A 20760-nucleotide genomic window follows, 5' to 3' on the forward strand; every position below is an offset into this window, starting at 1 on the left:
ATGTAACATCTACGTTTCATGAACTGTATGTGAAGAAGCTGTTATCCATCTTAAAGATGGAACCAAACAGTTGAAACTTAGCAACACTCTCGTTACGTCTGTTGCTGGTTTAGCAAAATTAGGCTGCGCTGTGTTGACCTTATGTTCAGAATATCAGTATCTGCGGGAGCATACACATGTGTTACAGCCCTAAAACATCCTTATATTTTGTTCTTATCTCTGTGGAATCACACTGAAGATGACACTGATTCCTAGAATGAGCAGAATTATAGGGAGAAGGGGCAGCTCTTTTGTTGGAGACATCTACATGGAACTTTGAGTTCATATTTTGTATCTCCACCATGAACTTAGGAAAACACCTAGAAAATAGAGGTAAGAAACTCTAGCTTTTTACTACTGTCGTGGTTTAACCCCAGCTGGTAACTAAGCACCACACAGCTGCTCACTCACTCCCCCCCACCCAGTGGGATGGGGGAGAGAATCGGGGAAAAAAAAGTAAAACTTGTGGGTTGAGATAAGAACGGTTTAATAGAACAGAAAGGAAGAAAATAATAATGATAGTAATAACAATATTAAAATGACAATAATAATAAAAGAATTGGAATATACAAAACAAGTGATGCACAATGCAATTGCTCACCACCCGATGCCCAGTCAGTTCCTGAGCAGCAATCCTTCCTCACCCAACTCCCCCCAGTTTATATACTGGGCATGACATCACATGGTATGGAATACCCCTTTGGCCAGCTTGGGTCAGCTGTCCTGGCTGTGTCCCCTCCCAACTTCTTGTGCCTCTCCAGCCTTCTTGCTGGCTGGGCATGAGAAGCTGAAAAATCCTGGACTTAGTCTAAACACAAATTAGCAACAACTGAAAACATCAGTGTGTTATCAACGTTCTTCTCATACTGAACCCAAGAGATAACACTATACCAGCTACCAGAAAGAAAATTAACTCTATCCCAGCTGAAACCAGGACAACTACCCTTTCTCATATTGTATATCCAGCCGTAATATGCTGAGAATGCACTTAGCCTGGCTTTTACCAGGCTGAATCCTATCTACTTTTAATGCAATGTATATGAAGCAAAAATCTTTCCAAATACATCCACTACTATTTGAGTTTCATTTCTGTGACTTCAAGATTCACATTTTTAAGAATGTGGGTTTTTTCTGATAGGAGGTGAAAATATGGATGCATTTTTTACAGCTTAATAGTAGAGTTTTTTCTGTATAGGAGGTGAAAGAGATGTACTTTTCTCTACCTTGTTACTAGCTAGTTTTCTACAGTATCCACAGTAATTTATAATAGAAGCAGCTCCTGCAGATAAAAATGTTTTCCTGCTTTCTCTGGCACCTGGATGCATCATTTCTGGAAAGCAGCCAAAGAGGCATCTCCCTCTTCCACAAAGAGGCTAGCAAATGAGAGCATTTCTAAGAGCAGGTTTTTGGTCTGAGGGGGTTTAGGATCTGCTTCTAAGAGATGTGTGAAAAATAGTTAAGAGAAGCATGTCTATTGTTAGTAGGTTTCAAATTGATTTATAAGGACCCACATTTCTGCTGAAGAAAACAGAGGCGCAAAACAGAGAAGGCTGAGGACTTCTGCTCTGCTTGTTTCTGCAATAGGCATTCTGTTTACATGGCCAGGTCCTATTTTTCTACCTTTGACACAACCCACTCCATCGGGGCTGAGTGGATTCTTTAAATTAGCAAGTGTGGCCACCTACTGGGGAAAAAAAACAATGTAAAAATAAAAGAAATAACAGAATGTACATAAATGGTAATACCTTGAGCACAGGTAGCCAGCTAGAAATACAACAAACACAAGAATAAAAATTCAAGTCCCAGTTTCCTGTGCCCTACTATTACCATATAATTTTTGCGATACTATACTTTGCTCTTCCTCTGTATAAATAGTTCCTTCTTGTTCTGACAGCTTTATCCTTACCCAGTTACTCCTCTCAATCAGATCAAATTCATCTCTGATTTCTAACACCTGCTGTTTTGTTCAAATCATAGTTTAGCCTTTACTAGGTACAAATTGCACCTGACAGATGAATGGATCACAAGGCAAGACGTAACTAATCGTTTTATTTTATGTATTGAACTACCAACAATTATTGCTTTATTTGGCAGGAGCACTCTAAACTTTCAGTAACAACAAATATGATTGAAATATGAAATGAACTGAACACGTTAAGAATTTACAAGAGCTTCTTTAATTCCCAAGTGGTCGTGGATGTTCTATATTAGTGGTGTGGTACAGCCATGTCTACAGCAGAAAAACACACCTACGTTTGAAAAAGGGCACGAGCACGGCCACAGCTAGATAATAGCTGACGATAATATATGTTACCTGAAGAAGATGGGGCTATTTCCACACGTGCTAGAAGCTAGCTGATCATAGTACTGACATGTACTGTCGATGTGTCGGACAGCCGGAGCAGGTAGTCACGCACCCCTACTGCCTGGTGGCCCGGTCACCAGAGAGCAATCGCTGCCCGAGCCTCTCATCTTGCATTTGTGGGAAAGGGTCCTGAGAATTAAATTTTAATTTAGCTTCCTTCATTTTAAATCCTTATCAAACAAATGTTAGAGCTGAGAATAAAATGGCAGCAGCTGGTAATGTTTGTTAATTAATTACAGTTGAGGTCTGTATGTGTATCTAAAATTGGTTTTGCCGTCATAGGTCTATAGAGAATGGAGCAGGGTGTGATTAAATTAGGTGTTTTGCTGGGAAGATGGGGAGAGTTTACTAAATGTCACCTGAGAGTAAAAGTCTTTGTAAGAGCTGAGGGGCTTTTAAACAGCGGTGGAACTTGTTCAGTCTTACCCACGCTGCTTTCCTGAAATAATCTGCCTCTGTTTCTAAAAGGCAAATACAGTGGTTTAGATATACGATGTGTTGACTCATTTAAGACAAACAGTAAGAGCGTTCACGTGCCCTGATCTATCGGTAGTGCTGACAGGCTTCTCTCAGCCACCTCTGTGCCATTGTGTAGACGGGAGTTGCAGTTTTCTCTAGAGGAACAGTCTCAGTACAAAATGTTTTATTAATATGTTTATACATGTGACAACAGTTGTGAAAGGGGCTGTATTTTTTATTAGAATAATCAAAGAATTAAAGTTTGATCAGACTTTTGACCATGTAAGACTTTCTTTCAACCCAAACAAAACTCAATCCACCCGTCTGAAAGCTGGTGGATTTTCAAGAACTTTAGTAATTGGTCTAGGAAACATACTACCTCTGCAGTTGGACCTTAATTATTTTCTTAGATCATGATGGACATGAAATAGCCTGAGTGCATTTTGTTTGCTGGATTTCTCCAGGGGGTGCGAGGGACATGGCGGGCGGGGTGTGAGAGGGGAGGACGGCGGGTGCTGGGTGCGAGGGAGATGGCGGGCGGGGTGTGAGGGGGGAGGACGGCGGGTGCTGGGTGCGAGGGACATGGCGGGCGGGGTGTGAGAGGGGAGGACGGCGGGTGCTGGGTGCGAGGGAGATGGCGGGCGGGGTGTGAGGGGGGAGGACGGCGGGTGCTGGGTGCGAAGGTCATGGCGGGCGGGGTGTGAGGGCGGCCGCGCCGCCGGACCCGCACGAGCGCTCCCGTCGCTGCCTCCAGGGGGCGCGGTGGCGCCGCCCGCTGCCGTTACCAGGCGAGTGGGGTAAACGGCCGGCGCGGCCCCATGCCGCCATGGCGGGGATGCTGCGGCCCGTCTATGAGGGGAAGTTCACTGACAAGTTTCCTGAGCTGTCGGCCGTGAGTGCCTTCGCCGAAGGGGTCCCACCGTGGCCGCGGAGCCGCCCGCCCGCTTTCTGCGCGTTTCTGGGGCCGGGGTCTCGCCGTGGGCTGGGGGAAGAGGCTGGAGGAGGGGCGATGTGTGGGGCAGGCAGGCGCATTTCGCTTCGGTCCCCCCTCTCTCCCCCAAAAATGTGTGCGGTTCCTTTTTTCCCCCCTTTTATCAGAACGAGGACAATAAGACAACATCTCGTGCAAGGTGGCAGATCCCAGTTTGGCTTATTGTGCTTATGAGTACAATGGGTTTGGTTATGCCTTACTTTTTGATTGTATTGTGTAGGCTGGAAAGTTGCATCCCACTGGCGATACGGCTGCGAGTTGCCTCACTGAGGTTTTACCCAGGGTGAGTTGGTTTTTCAGATGCTCCTTGTGAAAGTTTTGTAATGATTTCCCATTAGCAATTGTGCTTTGAGACAGGCCTTAAAAAAAAAAAAAAGAAAATCAGTGAAATCTTGGTCACTTATTCTACATCCCTTCTCTTTAGAAACTACTATTTTTTTTCTGATGTTAGTTTTTGTTACTTGGGATCAGAGAGAATTGCTGGTAGGATTGTAAAACGCTTCTGGCAGTTCTTTTTCACCATGCAGGTTTTACAAAATTCACCATGTTTGCTTAGATGGGACTAAGTAGAATTGTTTTAGACATTTTTTCTCTGGTAATACAATTATAGTGATCATTATTAGGAATTACTATTACTTCTGATGGAGATCCTTCTTCTTTATCAAGGATGCCCCTCAGAATTGTGCTTCGCACTGGCCCTTCCCCATGCCCCTGAAGAGTCAGAGGATACTGAGACACAAACGGATCCCTTAAATAGCAACTCTCCCTTTAAATGGGTAATTAAAAATAACCAAAACTGTGGTTAAAATAATTTCTGAAATTGCTTCATTGATGGTGGAATTGTTGTGAATCAGGTTAAAAGTTTCTGAAGTTGATAAATGTAACATCTACGTTTCATGAACTGTATGTGAAGAAGCTGTTATCCATCTTAAAGATGGAACCAAACAGTTGAAACTTAGCAACACTCTCGTTACGTCTGTTGCTGGTTTAGCAAAATTAGGCTGCGCTGTGTTGACCTTATGTTCAGAATATCAGTATCTGCGGGAGCATACACATGTGTTACAGCCCTAAAACATCCTTATATTTTGTTCTTATCTCTGTGGAATCACACTGAAATGGCTGCAGTACATTTTCTTTCCATTAATATTTTGCAAATATCTGGTGTAAAATTGTTTTTGCTTTGCTTTATATATAGCCCATTACTCCAACTAGTGTGCGAAAGTTTCGAAATACAACAAATCCAGCTCCTGGTGTTGAAAGAATATTCTACGGCAGAGCAGATGATCCTGATATTGCAGCTCACTTGACACATGGCATAGAGTCACGTTCTTCACTCAGTGTAAGAATGTGACTTGTTTACTTTTGTTTAAGAATGGACTGCTTAAGAATGTCCTTAATAAGAGCAACTGATTTCTTCATAGTCAGGGATAAAGGTACATAGCTGGGTTATTTACACTGCAGCATTTCACCGCTGTTGTGGATTATCTGAATTCTGAGGTCAATTCATAGGATTTAAGTATCATGGTTGAAATAGGAAAACATTTGAAATCCAGTGACTTTTATCTTATCAGTGACTTAACTTTTGCAATGACTGCTGAATTACTCATTTCATTTCAACATTTAAGTTAATGAACAGTCTCCTACCCACAAATTTTGCTGCTTTCTTTACTGATTACAGAGGTAAAACCTGCTGAGCTCTTAGCAAGAGAACTGCTATCTGAGAACGTGCTTAGTTCAGTGTAATTATTATGTATTCTTTCTTATCTCTGGGTTGAAACAGGTTTTGTTAGCTAAAAAGTGATGGTTTGGTCAGACTATTTTGTGTGTATTCTTCAGAAATTATTTTTGTAATCTGTAATCAAACAACTGATCATTGGTGATTTTATCACATAATTATTGTTACATTCTCTAAAAATAACAGTTGTGTTAGTAAAATATGCTTTTATGATGCATTTCATCAGCTGGGCTTGTAAATTAGTCATTTTCAGTTTTACAAATTAAGAAGTTGAGGCAAAGAGGAGTTAAGGTCTCAAAAATAAGTCTTCAGGTTGGAACATATAAGTCCTGATATTAGAGGATGTTGAGTAGGACATCTGTTAGGCTGTCGTGGTTTAACCCCAGCCAGCTACTAAGCACCACACAGCTGCTCACTCACCCCCGCCCCCAGTGGGATGGGGGAGAAAATCGGGAAAAGAAGTAAAACTCGTGGGTTGAGATAAGAATGGTTTAATAGAACAGAAAAGAAGAAACTAATAATGATAATGACAACACTAATAAAATGACAACAGCAATAATAAAAGGATTGGAATGGACAAATGATGCGCAGTGCAATTGCTCACCACCCGCCGATCGACACCCAGCCAGTCCCCAAGCGGTGATTCCCCCCGCTTCCCCCAGTTTATATACTGGGCATGACGTCACATGGTATGGAATACCCCTTTGGCCAGTTTGGGTCAGCTGCCCTGTCTGTGTCCCCTCCCAACTTCTTGTGCCCCTCCAGCTTTCTCTCTGGCTGGGCATGAGAAGCTGAAAAAATCCTTGACTTTAGTCTAAACATTACTTAGCAACAACTGAAAACATCAGCGTTATCAACATTCTTTGCATACTGAACTCAAAACATAGCACCATACCACCTACTAGGAAGAAAATTAACTCTATCCCAGCTGAAACCAGGGCATAGGCTTATCCAACATGAAAAAGAAATCAGGTTTTTGGTGTCCCTCCTCCAAAGTTTTACATTGAATGGATTGATTTGTTTAGCCTGTACTGTCTGTTGAAGACTGTTTCACGCATTATTAATTAAATATTAACTTGAGGAAGAGCTGGAATCTTAGTGAGTTTGCTAAGCATGGGTTTGGATCAATTGTATTTGCTACTACTTTTTTCAGTATTTCTTTATATAACATTTCACAAGAGTCTAATAATAAACCCTCTCTAGAGTCCCCATTACTTTGATGGGTAGCCTGAAAAATCAAATTATTTGTGAAGATCAAAATACCCTGTTTTGACATTTTTGAAACTTTCTTTTTGAGATTTTTTTTTTCCCTTGAAGTTGACCTAATTTTACAAGTAACTTCTATTGACCCAAGCACAGTGTGTACACTGAGAAAAAATTTTGTCCAACCTAGTGCTAAGCTTTGAAAACCCTGCTGAAGTAATTTCTGTTGGTATGTTGGTTTAGGATGCAATATTAGTGTATATCTTGAAACATTATCTTTAAATTCTGCATCAGCAGAATTGGGAGTAGCTGTTTAGAGAACAGATAGTTTAACTGCTAATCAGTAGATGTTTTTAATCATAAGCACCAGGAGACTTCCTTCCAAAGATGTTATAACTGTAATAATTTTCACACTTAAGTTTTTTGGTCATATTATAATTTGACTACGGTTTCTAATATATGGTAAGAACAGAAAGGCTGCAGTCTGAAATTTTGTAAATTAACAAGTGGAAAAACTCGCATAAAAATACAAAGTTCTGTCTCACAATATGTATTTTATTTCACAATACGTATTTTATTTAGCTGGAGGTTTAGCATGGCATTGATTATTAGTGGTCTCTCAAAATACAGTTTTGTTTTGCAACTTGGTAGATAAAATTATGTCAGTGTAATCATATAAGATCTCATTAGAACACTTATGATCAAACTTTTGTTCGTGTGTGTGTGTGTGAGGGGGTAGCCATAGTGATGTGTGAATTAATAAATTTTGGTGGTTTTCCTGCCTCTTGTGTTGTTTGTGATGTCTTTAGGCAGCTTCATTGATAAATCCACTTCCTAAAACTAGTTTTCAACAAAAAATACAAGACAAAAAAGAATCGATCTACTTTAGTAATCGTCAAGCATCCTTGGGCAGATCACATGATCAATCTTCTATGTTACCTAAGGGCTTGGATATAATTAATACTACATTTGGAACAAAAGTCATCCAAGGTAGGAAAATTTAGCGTTAAATCATATTTCTTCTAAATACAAGATAATCTGCAATTTAGTGTCTAGCACATACTCTATGCTTCCAAGAATTCCAGCTTAATAGAAAAGTTATTATTATAGCAGTTATTGAAAGGCATAAAAATGTACTAGTATTTTTCAGTTATGATGAAGAAACAAGCAACTGAGGACATTTGGTAACTAGTAGGGCTTTTGGCTCTGTTCCAGATCTGTCTTTGCAGATTTCCCCAGAGGACTGTTTAGGTAGCTGACAACTTACCTTCTTTTTCCCAACTATTCTAATAGGTCTAATAAAAGATACTACCTTGACCTGTGAATCTTTCCTCCATAGATTGGAGCAAAACATGTATGTGTTGACCATATAACTCTTTTGCAACAGTTACGTTCATCTCAGTTTCTGTGAATTTTTTTTTTCCCTAGTCCCGTGTCATTTTGCTGTAAGATTCCTATAGATTGACTAGAAATGTGGTAAGAAGTATCATTCTTCCACAGTATTAGCATCTTTTCTAAGAATATATTGTTTAAAATTAAGAACCAACCAACCAAAACACCCATTGCCATTACCTCCCCCAACCATATATTTATTCCTTACTTTCCAGATGGATCAGCTGGAGAGCTTATAAATCCACCAAAAACTTTTGAGGAAGTGGATAAAGAAGCCAGAGAAGGACATGATCTGTACATTGTGTCACACAGTGATTATTATGTGGGTAAGTTCAAAGGCTGATACTAATCTGCATAAAAAGTTCTAATATAAATAAAGGTAATTGTTCCTCTTCGTGTCTTCAACACATATTGTATACTATTTTTTGAGATATAAACTATTACTTTTTAATACTATATCAATATAATACAAATTCTTTTTAAAAGTAATGATGTGAAAAAAATACTTACATGCAACTGAGAGACCATGACCTGTTTCTAGAACGGTAGGTCATTTCATGGTGAGTGTATTAGACAGTGTAAGAACTTAATGAAGGAGTTGGAAGCCTGATTTCTTTTGGGTGCTATTTGAAAAGCAAAGTATTTCCAGGAAACTAGAAACTCATAGATGCCCTGGTTGCTTATTGAGTTTGACATTGTCTATGCTACTGAGAACAATCTCAGGCTTAAAGCCACAGACTGTGAACCCAGCCCATTCCAGTAGTTTTACCTCTGGTTCCTCTTTTTTATCAGAATCCAAACAGAATTTCAGGGCAGCTGACTTTCTGATGGGGGAGCTCAGCATCAAGCTCTGGTTATAAGGAATTTCAGGCTGCTGAGTGGCTCTCTGGAATGCAGGTTCCTCAGCCTACAGCATCCTGCCTGTGAGTCTGTCCCACAGCTTCTGTCTCTGCCCTTCCAGTGGGCTGTGCCTCCACTGCTTTAGCCTCTGGGGGCTGTACTTGTGTGAAGTGGTCTGCTCGGGGATGGTTACCCTTTATCTCATAGGTCTGCACAGGAAAAGAGTGACTGATATGCAAATAGCACTCTGAAATGCAATACATGTATTATTTTTGCAGCCACTTCTATTTTTCCCAGTTCCATGATTTTGACTTAGGCTGAGAGACTTATATTGCTGCTCTATAAGATTAGTATTATAATAAAATTGCCTAATGCGCTAGAACCGACAGTTTTGTAGGTGCAGGCCAAACATATAAGAAACTGCAATACAGATATTTCAGTTGTAATAATGTAAATTTTATATGGAGATAGTTATGTAGAAGTGAAATTACAGCACTGTGTTCTCTCACTGAGAAATTCTATTACAAGTACTATTAGTACAAATTGGCCAAACTTGGAATTTTATTTCCTCACCTTTCTTAGGTGTTTTAATGGAATTATTCATTATCTGTTTCTGTCTCCTTTGTAACTTCTGCCCACAGGATCATGGAGAGGCCAAGCCAAAAACAGACAGATAGCAAAAAAAAAAAAAAAAAAAAAAAAGTCAACTATGTGCCCCAGTTTTGAACAATAACATAAAAATTCCATGCTGCCATACAGCCAGAGGAAGCCCTTATTGGAAAGCATGCAGTGAATAATATTTTTTGAAAGTTCTAATTGCCATTATTTTCAAAAGATGATTGAAAAGACCTTGAAGAAAAGGAATGACTTTTTTTTCTGTGACAAGAAACATGCTTGCAGCTCACTTACATAGAGTACTTATGAGATATTCTTGTATGTGAAACCTCATTTTATAGGCAAGACTGGATTAATAGATTCTTGAAAAAGTAGGGTAATATCTTGTTTACAGTGAAGTCGGTGGCAAAATTTCCACTGAAGTCAACATAGCACGAATATATCTGAAAGTACAGCACCTCAAAAATATTTTTTTTCCTTTTAGCATTTTTTTTTAACAAATAGTAAGTTAAACGGTACACAACTCTGCTCAGGTACAGACATTATAAAGTGATTTGTTTGCATGACCCTCACTACTTAGGCTATCTGGTATTTTTTCATTAATTCTGTTGGGCTAGTCTTTAGTCAGACATAAAAGGACATCCAACTATTTTACTACTGAAGCAGTTTTTGTTTTTCATTTTGCCTTTTATCTTCACTTTTGACAATGAGATTATTCCTAACTACTTAATAAACATGGGGAATGCAAATCAGTTATCTTTAATTGAACAGAATTGTTAATAAGTTATTTGCTTTTGTTTCTTCATTGTTTTGTCTTAAGAATGAAGATACTGAGTACATTTTTCTTCCTGAGGTGTTTTATACAGGTTGAAATCCTTACTTTTTCCACAGGGGAAGCAATAAATAGGAAATATGACTCACCAAACTTCAGCAAGTCTTTTGTTTATGGAATAGAAACCCCTCACTTTAAAGATGGGCGAAGTGTATCCAAATCCTTAAATTGGCTCTATGATCTGCAATTGTAAGTTACAATGAGTTAACAAGTTAATTAATGTTGTGAGTTCTCAAGAAGAGTAAGTCTTCATATTTGAAGATAATTTTACATCTCGCAATCCCATCCTTAGCTATATTGAAGTGAATAGAAAATGCAGGGAGTAATTTTCAGAATAGTTTACCCAAAACAGTTCTACCATAGTATAACAGCACTTGGCATGTCTTTAAGCATTGCGTAAAGACACCTTTGATTTTAAATAGCAAGATTTTCAATTACTAAATTTGTGTTTGTCTTGCAGAGGAGTTGCTCTTGCCTTCTAACATATAATATTTTTTAATATTATTGAAAAATTGTTGAATATTGTTAAACAAATATGTGTGAGTTATTTTCATAATTTGTAGGAAGAGGGCAGCAAAAATTGTATCAAAACGAAGTGAGGATTTCAAGGAAAAATTTCAACCTCAGCTTGGAAAAGTTCTTGATCCGTAAGTAAGCAAAGATACCTTCCAAGAACAAGATGCACTCACATTTGCCAAGTCTCCAATATCTTTTCTGTCTTAGGTAAATATTATAACTGTGCGCTCAATGCTTCCACTGCAGCACTCAGTTACAAAAAGGGACTTTCTACTTGCCCTAATTAGGCTGATAAGTACGCAAGTTACTAATGAGGGCTGTATTGTGTCTATGTGGTAAAGTTAAGTCTTACTCTTTAAATGATCTATATCTGAATTGATCAATTTGCATCAAGGAAATTACAAGCACACTGTAACATTCTGCCCCCCACCCCGTCTTTTGCGGTTAGGAAGGTTTGGAAGAACTGAAATGTCTCACCTATTATTTGGGGATGTGTCCATTTTTCTTACTCTGACACTATTTTTGGCCATCTTTGTTTCATCACCTGTATTCTCACTTTATTACTTCTTTGGAAAAGGACATGGAACTAAATTGTGTTATTATCTAGCAGCATGTATCAATCTCAGTCAAATCATTTCATTGCTTCATAAACCTCAGGTGATCTGGAATAGCTTTTTAATTTTACAAAACAGTGCTTATGAAAGGCTACAGTAGTCCTAAGGTACAGTGTTATCAGGATACAGCTGTGCTAAAATCTAGGGTTCCTGAATGTATACAAAGACTGTCTTTGCAGATGCTCTAGATTTCTTCAAAATTGTGTCTGAAGACTCACAAACATTATTGACTTTGGTAGCAAAATTTAATTTTAAGCTCAGGATCACAGGCTTAAGTGACTGTGGAGAATTATGCCCATGGTACCTGTAAGAGTGAACACAAATGTAAGCCAGTTTCTCCTCTCCCCTTCACTGTGCCCTAGCTTACTGTGAAGTAGACCTGGAGCGTGAGCAGCATGAGGCAGTATGGTCAGGGAATATTGGTTGCAGTGCAAGCTCAAACCCAGCACTAATATTACAGGACAGGTGCAAGCTAACCTAATTTTATTTAGTGAATTTTATACCATCCACATCCTATGTGTAATATGAAAATGATAAAAGAAAAATACTCATAGTAGTTTTTAGATTATAGTGCTTCCATCTCTGTGTGGGTTTTTTTTTGTTTGTTTGCTTTGTATTTTAGAACAAAGCACTCATTCTGTTTTCAATTTTGATGGAGATTTCTGATTCATGTAACAGTTTAATAATGTAACATAGAGATAAAATGAACATTACATCTTTTTCAAATTAAGAAATAAAAAGCCAGTTCTTTAATGTTACCAACAGCATCTTAATTTTCTGGGAAATAAAACTGGGCCCAGTTTTCCAGATTGGTTGCTGGTTTTGGTAGACACAAAATTGCATGTGAAAAAGCAGAGGTGTGATTCAATTTTTCCACTTTAGTCAAAAGTAGTTTATTTGGAGATGTCATTTCAGTTGGAGATCTGGTTTGTCCTAAACATTCCTACTATTTGACTAGTATGTTATAAGGACTTTTCTCACTCATTTCTGTCATTGTCTTAGAAAAAAAAATACTTTAGCATAGAATGTTTTTCCTTTTAATGAGTATAAATGTTCAAAAAGTTAATGTTTACATTTGGTTGTGTTATATTACAAACAGCAAATGTTCTAAACAGGTATATAAAGGGATGCTTTTCTGGAATGGCAACTTGAAGCAAAGTACTGATAAACAAATTTCAGGTGAACTATGTGTATCATCCCTCATTATATAACAGATGAGCACTTTTTTAATAATAGCATGGGGTTTATTTTGGCTATTAATAAACTATTTGACAATTAACAAAGAAATATGCTTATTGACAGTATAGCAGAAACAATGAATGTTCCCCCAGGCCATACATTTGGAATGTTACTCCGTCCAGATGAATATGGTAAGTTCAGGGGCAGAATAAAATCTTACCTTGTTGATAAAACTATGCTGAAGTAATTACTGTTGGTTGTATAGCATATAATTCTCCTAAAATCTTAGAGGCAAGGTACAAAAATTTAATGGTGACAGTAAATTTTTGGAGGGGATATTTGAGAAGAATTGAAGTTGCTAGTGGGAAAAAAATGAATGCCAGAAATAAAGAAACTTTAGTTTTTTGTTGATCATGTTGTTTTGGTTTTTGTTGATTTTTAAAGCCTCTGTATCTAAACGTAAACAAGATGGGACATGACAGAAAACTCATATTGGCATCTAAGTGACAAAGTTAAAATGGCTATTTAAATCAATTATGTGTCTTTCCTCTCAATGATTTTTCCAGCACTTCTACAAAAAGAGTAAAAGTAACAAGCAATAAATAAGAATGATAAGTTTTTGAAGGTAGCAGGAAGACAGAAAACAATGAAAATAAAAAATTAATAATTTTCTTTATGACAAAATTTTGAAAGCTAGTCAACTCAAACAGTCAATTTTGGGATTGATGGTGTTTTAACATTATGTTTAATAACTAGGGAATACAGTGAATAGTTATGCAGCAAAAAATGTAAGTGGCTCAAAGTTATTTAATTAGTCAAGACCAGAGAAGGCTTGTTCAAATTCTGCATAAGCTTTTATACGTGCTTTACTATGTAGTGTAATGAAGTTAAATATTTCAAATGTGGAGGTATGCTTGTCCTATAAGGAACAGCAGAAGGAATTGAACAAAAAAATTAATTATTAACAAGAAGAAAGTAATGCTTGTACATTGCTGTTAGAAGGGGATTAGGTGAGCTACTTCTATTTGTTATTGGAGTCTGAATGAACTTATTGCACTCTAGAAATAGTGACCTTGGAGTCTTGGGGACTTGGAAGACTGTAGCTCAGTGTGCCAGAGTGTTCAAAAATATTAATAAAGTTAGGATACCTAGAAAATGGGAAGAGTAACACAAAAATAGTACATTGTCATCCTAGAAATCAATGGTATATAATTATCTGAAGTATTACATTGACTTTCCCATTGGGTCTTGTAAGTATCCTGAAATATGACAGACTGGAAGTGATAGATTAATAATATATGTTCTTTTTTTCTCAACTATCTGGTCATCCAGTAACTCTTACTGCTGTCAGAAGCTTTTGGAAGCAGTGGGTGGATTTGTGAAGCCATATTAAGATGTTTCAAAATTATTGATATTAACTGCATGCGGGTAGAGAAATCATCATAGGGACCCTTTGATCTTTTAATGCATTGGCCGTATCAGATATTCAGCAGTGCTGAAAATCAGCATCTTGAAACTGAAATTCTCCTTTTCCTTAAGACTGTAAGCCATTTAAAAAAAAGTCTGTTTTCTGTATATGTGCAACTAATTGAGGAAGTGTTTATTTTTATATGAGTTGGTGATCTTCTTCACTGTCGGGTTCCATGTGAATTCCTCCGTGGCAAAGGCAGAGAGAGAGCTGTCTTGACTGCAGTTCGGCAAAGTTTGAAGAAAGCTAACTATGAGAATTTTGACATGTTAGTAGAAGCGTTCAGGCATTATGATAAGGTTAGTGCTTTGAAAAAGTATAAATGTAAAGGAATGTGTGACATTAGCACTCCTGTGCTACAGAGATACAGACATGAAGAAACATAAACATAGCAAAGCAAATATAGGTGAAGATTGTAAAGAGAAGGTAACTTCATAGTTATTGGATGTTTGATCTACTGTGATATGCTATGGCATTAAACACAACGCTATTTGGAGCCTTTCACAACAGTATTTGGAATATCCAAGTTAACAGCGAGCAAGGGATATGTGAGCAGGAATAATCTTACCATTTTTTGCCCTTCAAAATTTGGTATTTCTTCTTAAAAGAAAAATGGTTGAAGGGATTATGTTCATATTTTCTTCCAAGCTGTACTTTTTGACTGAGTCACCAAGCATCAGAATTTCAGATCTTTCCTTTTTTTCTCTCTGGAAGAAAAAAAATTATAATTGATATTTCATATATAACATTAATTGTAAAGTGTACAGAATGATTGATGCCTTACTTTCAAAAGAAGTCTTGGCTTTGCCTCAACATTTATGATTAGATTGTTATCTTGTCACAATACCCTGTTGCACTCTTTCACTCTCAAATCACTGTACTATTTAAGTTGAAAAATATTTATTGACACTTTAATATGCAGATTTTTAATTTTTAAATTACTCGGGGTTTCTTTTTATACTCAGCAATGTTACTCTTCTGAAATGGTGTGCCTGGTGAGGTATAGGGAGATACATATATATATATATATATATATAACACCATGTATGTGTATGTGTATGTGTTCCTTTTGGTGGAGCCTTTTTATAATGACTGTTATAACAACTCTTTTATTTTATTTATAATAGAATGGTGATGGAATGATAGACAAGGGTGACCTACAAAAGTCCTGTTTTCAGCTTAATGTGAATCTAGATAATGAACTCCTGGATTCCTTATTTGACTATTGTGATTTGGATAAAGATGGTCTGATTAATTATCTGGAGTTTGCAAACTTTCTGAACTGGAAAAACAAAATGGCTGTTAAAGAGTTTGAAGAAAAAATAATTACAAAAGGTAGATGACTTAATACTGGGAAATTGTGGAGATGATCTTGTTCTTATAACAGCTATTGAAAGGAGGTTCCTGTTGTAGACTGGGTGCTCCTTTAGAAGGGTGGGATTTGGGGAGTGCATTTAGTCCTTGCCTACCACCAGCAGAGCCTCAGATACAAATGTATTTCAGAACCCTGGAGTTCTGTGTCGCATGTTGAGAATGTCCCATAAATCAGGAGGAAGTAAAAAATCTCTTAGAATCTTTATCAGAAATGCAGATTAATTATGTTACCTACTTTATAGTTTTTCAGTTAGGATTTTAGGATTCAAGCAATGGTTTTTACCTTTTAGTCTATAATGTGCAGATAATAAACCCTGACTGTACCATAACTTTTGTTTATAGGGAAGAAACTAGATGCTCCTGTTCTGCCGGAAGACACAAAGATAAATGATGAGCCACTGCTGAAGCAGGAAGATCTTGTGTTAAAAGAACTGGGAAGCTCAGAAAAGGCACCAAAGACACTTACAAGATCAGCAGAGCATGTATTTGCAAATTATCAAACAACTTCTTCTCAGTATAACGCTGTAGTAGGTGGTCTCCCAACAACCTGTAAGTACAGTGGACTGTACTTTCTGACTTCTGAGAAAGTGAGACAAGTTAAGACAAAATCAGGAACAAGTTTAAAAAGTATTGCTACAGGTTCTACTAATGTACAATAGTGAATTAATTTATCTAAACTAAGTTCGTTTAGGACTGTGGCTTGGAAGTTGGCATGGCTTGGATGTTTGGCATAGTTAATCCTTTCAAAATGTGGAAGTTAATCTAGATGTCTTTGAGAAATTATGCTAGTAATTTTAGGAGAACAGTGTTTTCTTGAAATCACCTAGAGATGTTTTCAGCTGGAAGTACTGGATACATACTAGAATATTACTGGAAGATTTCCTGTTGTCATGTTTCACGATGTAGCTGAAGCTAGGAATTCTAAAAATATGAAAAAAGAGATGAGGAAGAACTTCATGTAACTTGTTATTGAACCTATGTGAGATGAAGTATCAAATTTGTTCTTATTTCATACACAATGTGTTATCCTCCCTGGCACTATCTTTACATACAGGCTTTTCCATGCTGCCTGCTGATTGATTTCCACAGGTTATCCAGTGTGCGGTGTTCCAACTATTCGTTCAGATATTCCTGCTCCTCAAATTCGCCGCATCAGTGACAGAACTAATTATGGTGATGAGGCCAATGCTTATGCATTATTATTCCCTTCTGTCTACAGTCAAAAGGGAGTGTATGAAAGAGACTTTTCTAAAACAAGACCAAAGGCAGAGGTATAGTGCATTTCTTCAGAATATTCTTCCAAGATAAACGGACCTCTAGTCATGTGGGAGTGGAAAGTCATATTATCAAATAAACAGGTTGTAAAATTTGTTGTTGCAACATTACCATCTTTCTTTATATCTATTCAACTATCTGAAAAATATGTACTCTTCACATTCAAAATTATTCATAAAGGTGGCAGATGCTAATTTTATTGAGATCCAACTTCAATAAGTAATATAAGGAAGTATATCAGGCTGTTGCTACTCACATGCTCAAATGCTGTGTCAAACGAGGGTTGGTAATTAGTCTAGGGTTTAAGAGTCTAAGACTCATCATTTTTGCAATGTGAGAAGAGCAAAGCAGTTGTGAAATTTCCATCCTTGCACATACTCAAATTTCTGACCAATGTCCCAGGCAACATGATTTAGTGGTAAAGTTAGCCCTGCTTTGGTTATGTGGTTGGATGGATGATCTCCAGAGATCTCTTCTAACCTAAGTTATTCTATGATTCTATGAGTAGGTGTCTTAAAAAGCCCCACAAGAAGATTTTTACAGGTGTGTAAAACTAGTTTCTATCACACAGGGTTGGATGTTCAGTGGAAAATTTTACCCAAGGTGTCTCTCCTCAAACAAACTTGCAGGGTTTGCTAATGGCAGATTCAGTAAACTGCTTGAATATACTTTTTAAGTGCTCTGCTGAGTCACTGTCCTAGGCTTAGATCTACAAAGGACTTGTATAGTGAAAGAGGATATAGGGAGTCACACATGAATGCTGTGCCATCTCATATTTCTGAAGAGAACGATAGGAAGTGATACTGTAGGGACTTACTTGGGGACACTGTGATTTTTCTATCTGATATCTCTGGGGACTCCTACCACCGTTATCTCACAGCCCAGACTTCCTCCCACATAAATACTAAACCAACTTTGCTTCTTCTTCAGTATTGTTTACTCTTTTGCTTCAACATTTGTATGCATTTTCTAGTAAAAAAATATCAAGAGATAACTTCATTACCTGAAATACAATTTATAAGACGTTCGTAACAAAATGTGAAATTTCAATCTAAAATGAAAAAAGAAGCCTTGACAACCTCTCCGTCTCTACTAGTCATTATATTCAGTCACTTTGAAAGTGGATCTGGAACTTGAGTATATATTTTACAGAAAAGAATGTTGCTAGTTAGTGGCTGGGGATGTAAAAGGTGTGGTGTCATGTTCTATACATATCCATGAAACAGCTTGTCAGAATGTTGTGTACATGAGCATTTCCCATTTTATAATCTAGCTCTGAAGCAGGAAATTTGTGCATACAGAATATAGCTAACAGTAAGTAGAATTCATGCTTCACTGAGAAGCCCATTATACCTGTCAAGCACTAGATAGAGCTCTTCTCTGAAGTTATAATGTGGCCTGAGATGTCATACTCCATTGTAGACTATACAGGCTATACAGAGTTCAGTATGGAGCCACCTCTGAGTGTGTTAAATCACCCTATACTCATGAAACAGACTGTTTCAGTATTTTAGTGAGGGTCTTTGATTTATTTTGATATGGAGCATTAATATTTTCAAACATGTAATAGCTAATGAAATTATTATATGAAAGCCAAGAGTCATTTAATACTACCAGTTTTAGTATAGGCCTGTAGAAATGAATGCAAATTCTGACTATAAAGCAGTTTCACGAGGTGACTCTTCATGTTGCAAAAGAAAAAAATAGTTCTAGGATCTGGTGTTTTCTCCACTGGAATTCCTCCTAGTCTATTGAAGAGAATAGAAGGTAGGTAACTGAGTAATAGTGTGTAATTTATATTCAACATGATCATGTTGATAAAAGATAAGGGTCAGTTTAACACCGTCTGCACACTTGATAGTCTGTGCTTTAGTCAGTGATTATTTTATGGCTGTTGATGAGCCAGGACAGAGTTGTATTTTAATATGGTGAAGTTAAATTATAAGAGCATGTAGTCCTTTATTGTCCCTGCAGTGGTATCCTGTAATGGAATATTGCTTTTAGTTTAACTTTTAAATTTCACTAGCTTGTTGAAGACATTAGATCAAATCTGGTTTGTTTTCCTCATGAGTAATATTATTGATTTAACTGAAACAACACCTGTGCTTAAAGAAACAAAATTTAGTCCATGTTTTCCTCCTGTAATTTTAGCTGGCATGAACTGTTATAGATTTATTGGCTAAGATGAAGCTGCAGATTTGCTGTACTGTGGATCAGGCCTATATTTATACAACAGACAGTTTTAGAGAAAGATAACAAGGAAGGTTGATTTGACTGTGTTAAAGGTCTTACTTTATCAGAGCATGCATAAAATCTCCAGAGCATAAATATAATGCACACACACACGATACAATTGAAGAAGCCAAACTTTTGCTAATACTAACAAAAGCACAAGTCATGTTAATATTCTTCTGAAGCCACCTTCCTCTAATACAGGTCAGTGTAATGAGCATGCAGCAGGAAGCATCCAAGTGATAAAATACAGAAAAAAAAAAAATTATGCTTAATTACTTTGGTGTAAAACTATAGCAAGACCCAAAGTTGATGTGAACCATTTCATTTTAGTCACTTCACTCACTTATCTATACCAATTGAAGATCTTGTGTGTAGTATTCTTGCTGTGAAATGCAGACAATAATATAATCTGATTTATGTTGATAACTACAAACAGTACAAATACAATGGATAAACAGGACTTGACTTAGGGCTTTTAAAAAAACGTTTACTTTTCCCTGAATCTTCTCTGTTTGATTTTTCCAATGTTGAAGTTGCATCAACATTACTTTATTAACTAAAGACAATTTTGTACACCACAGCTTTCATCCCAATAAGATTCAGATTTACTTAAATAGGAACTTATTTTGTTAAGGATGCAGGATGTGGTCTGTAGTTTTTGTTTAAGAGCAGGAAAATATTCTTTGGGAAACAGAGATTGCTAGTATATGTAAAAGCCAGACTATATAGTTTAACGAAAATGCTGACCAGAATTACATGAATTACTTTATTCTGTAGATTGCACAAATCCTCCACAACGTTGGTGCGAACATTTCAGATGAAAGGTTTGAAGAGATATGGAAGCAAGCCTGTATGAAACATCAGAAAGAAGAGGTTTGTGTAGAAAGCATCAGGAATGTACTGGATGAGATACATGGATCACCCACAAAACCCAGTTGCTAATTCTAGTCTTTGGGCATTGCATTTAAATTGACATCAGTCACAGTTCTGATGCTGAATACAATAAACATTTTCAATAACATGTGTTTACAGAACTGGAATTCACTGTTTATTGTCTTTCTGAATAGTGGGCTCATCACATATATATATGAATCTTACTGCTTCTGTTACAGTTAATAGGAACTGATATCCATAGGAATAAAAGAGGATACAGCATGTTTGTAAGTGGAGTGCAAATATTTATCTTATATTTTTTATTATCTTTTTTACAGTGTTTCTAAGTCTAAATAATACTTTGAGCATGGACACATTTTGCTTTTTTAATTTATTTTTTTCTCTTATAAATGGAAGGACACTTTTGAAAGTACTTAAGGTAAATATTTCATATATTCAAGACTTCTTAAAGATTATTATCATAGAGTGGCATCTTGTCTTGCTTCTAATGTTCCATATTTTCTTGTCAACAAAATGGTAGCTAACAGAGATCTGGTTGTGGTAAGTTATTTGACATGTTTAAAAATTCATGTGAGAAAGTGCTTTACAGTAAGATACTAAGGAAACTGCATAGTCATGGGTGTGGGATCTAAAGTGTTGTCATGCAATAGACTCCATAAGAACCAGTGGATTAAGAAGTGCAAGAATAAATGCCCAGTTGTGTGGCAGAGGCCTCATATTCTTTATGCAAGCTT

The 20760-nt window shown here is 37.0% G+C and overlaps 1 protein-coding gene across 1 annotated transcript; it reads left to right on the plus strand.

The window, feature by feature from the left end:
- Positions 1-3689: 3689 nt before the first annotated feature.
- EFHB (EF-hand domain family member B) lies at positions 3690-20074 on the plus strand. The gene is made up of 13 exons (XM_041122450.1): positions 3690-3935; positions 4075-4137; positions 5050-5193; positions 7602-7782; positions 8400-8510; positions 10531-10660; positions 11035-11118; positions 12904-12971; positions 14396-14547; positions 15376-15583; positions 15965-16171; positions 16712-16893; positions 19910-20074. The coding sequence occupies exons 1-13, from the start codon at positions 3690-3692 to the stop codon at positions 20072-20074; spliced, it is 1941 nt and encodes a 646-aa protein (XP_040978384.1).
- Positions 20075-20760: the final 686 nt, after the last annotated feature.

The sequence above is a fragment of the Aquila chrysaetos genome, chromosome 3 (genome assembly GCF_900496995.4).
Source record: "Aquila chrysaetos chrysaetos chromosome 3, bAquChr1.4, whole genome shotgun sequence".
Lineage (NCBI taxonomy): Eukaryota > Metazoa > Chordata > Aves > Accipitriformes > Accipitridae > Aquila > Aquila chrysaetos.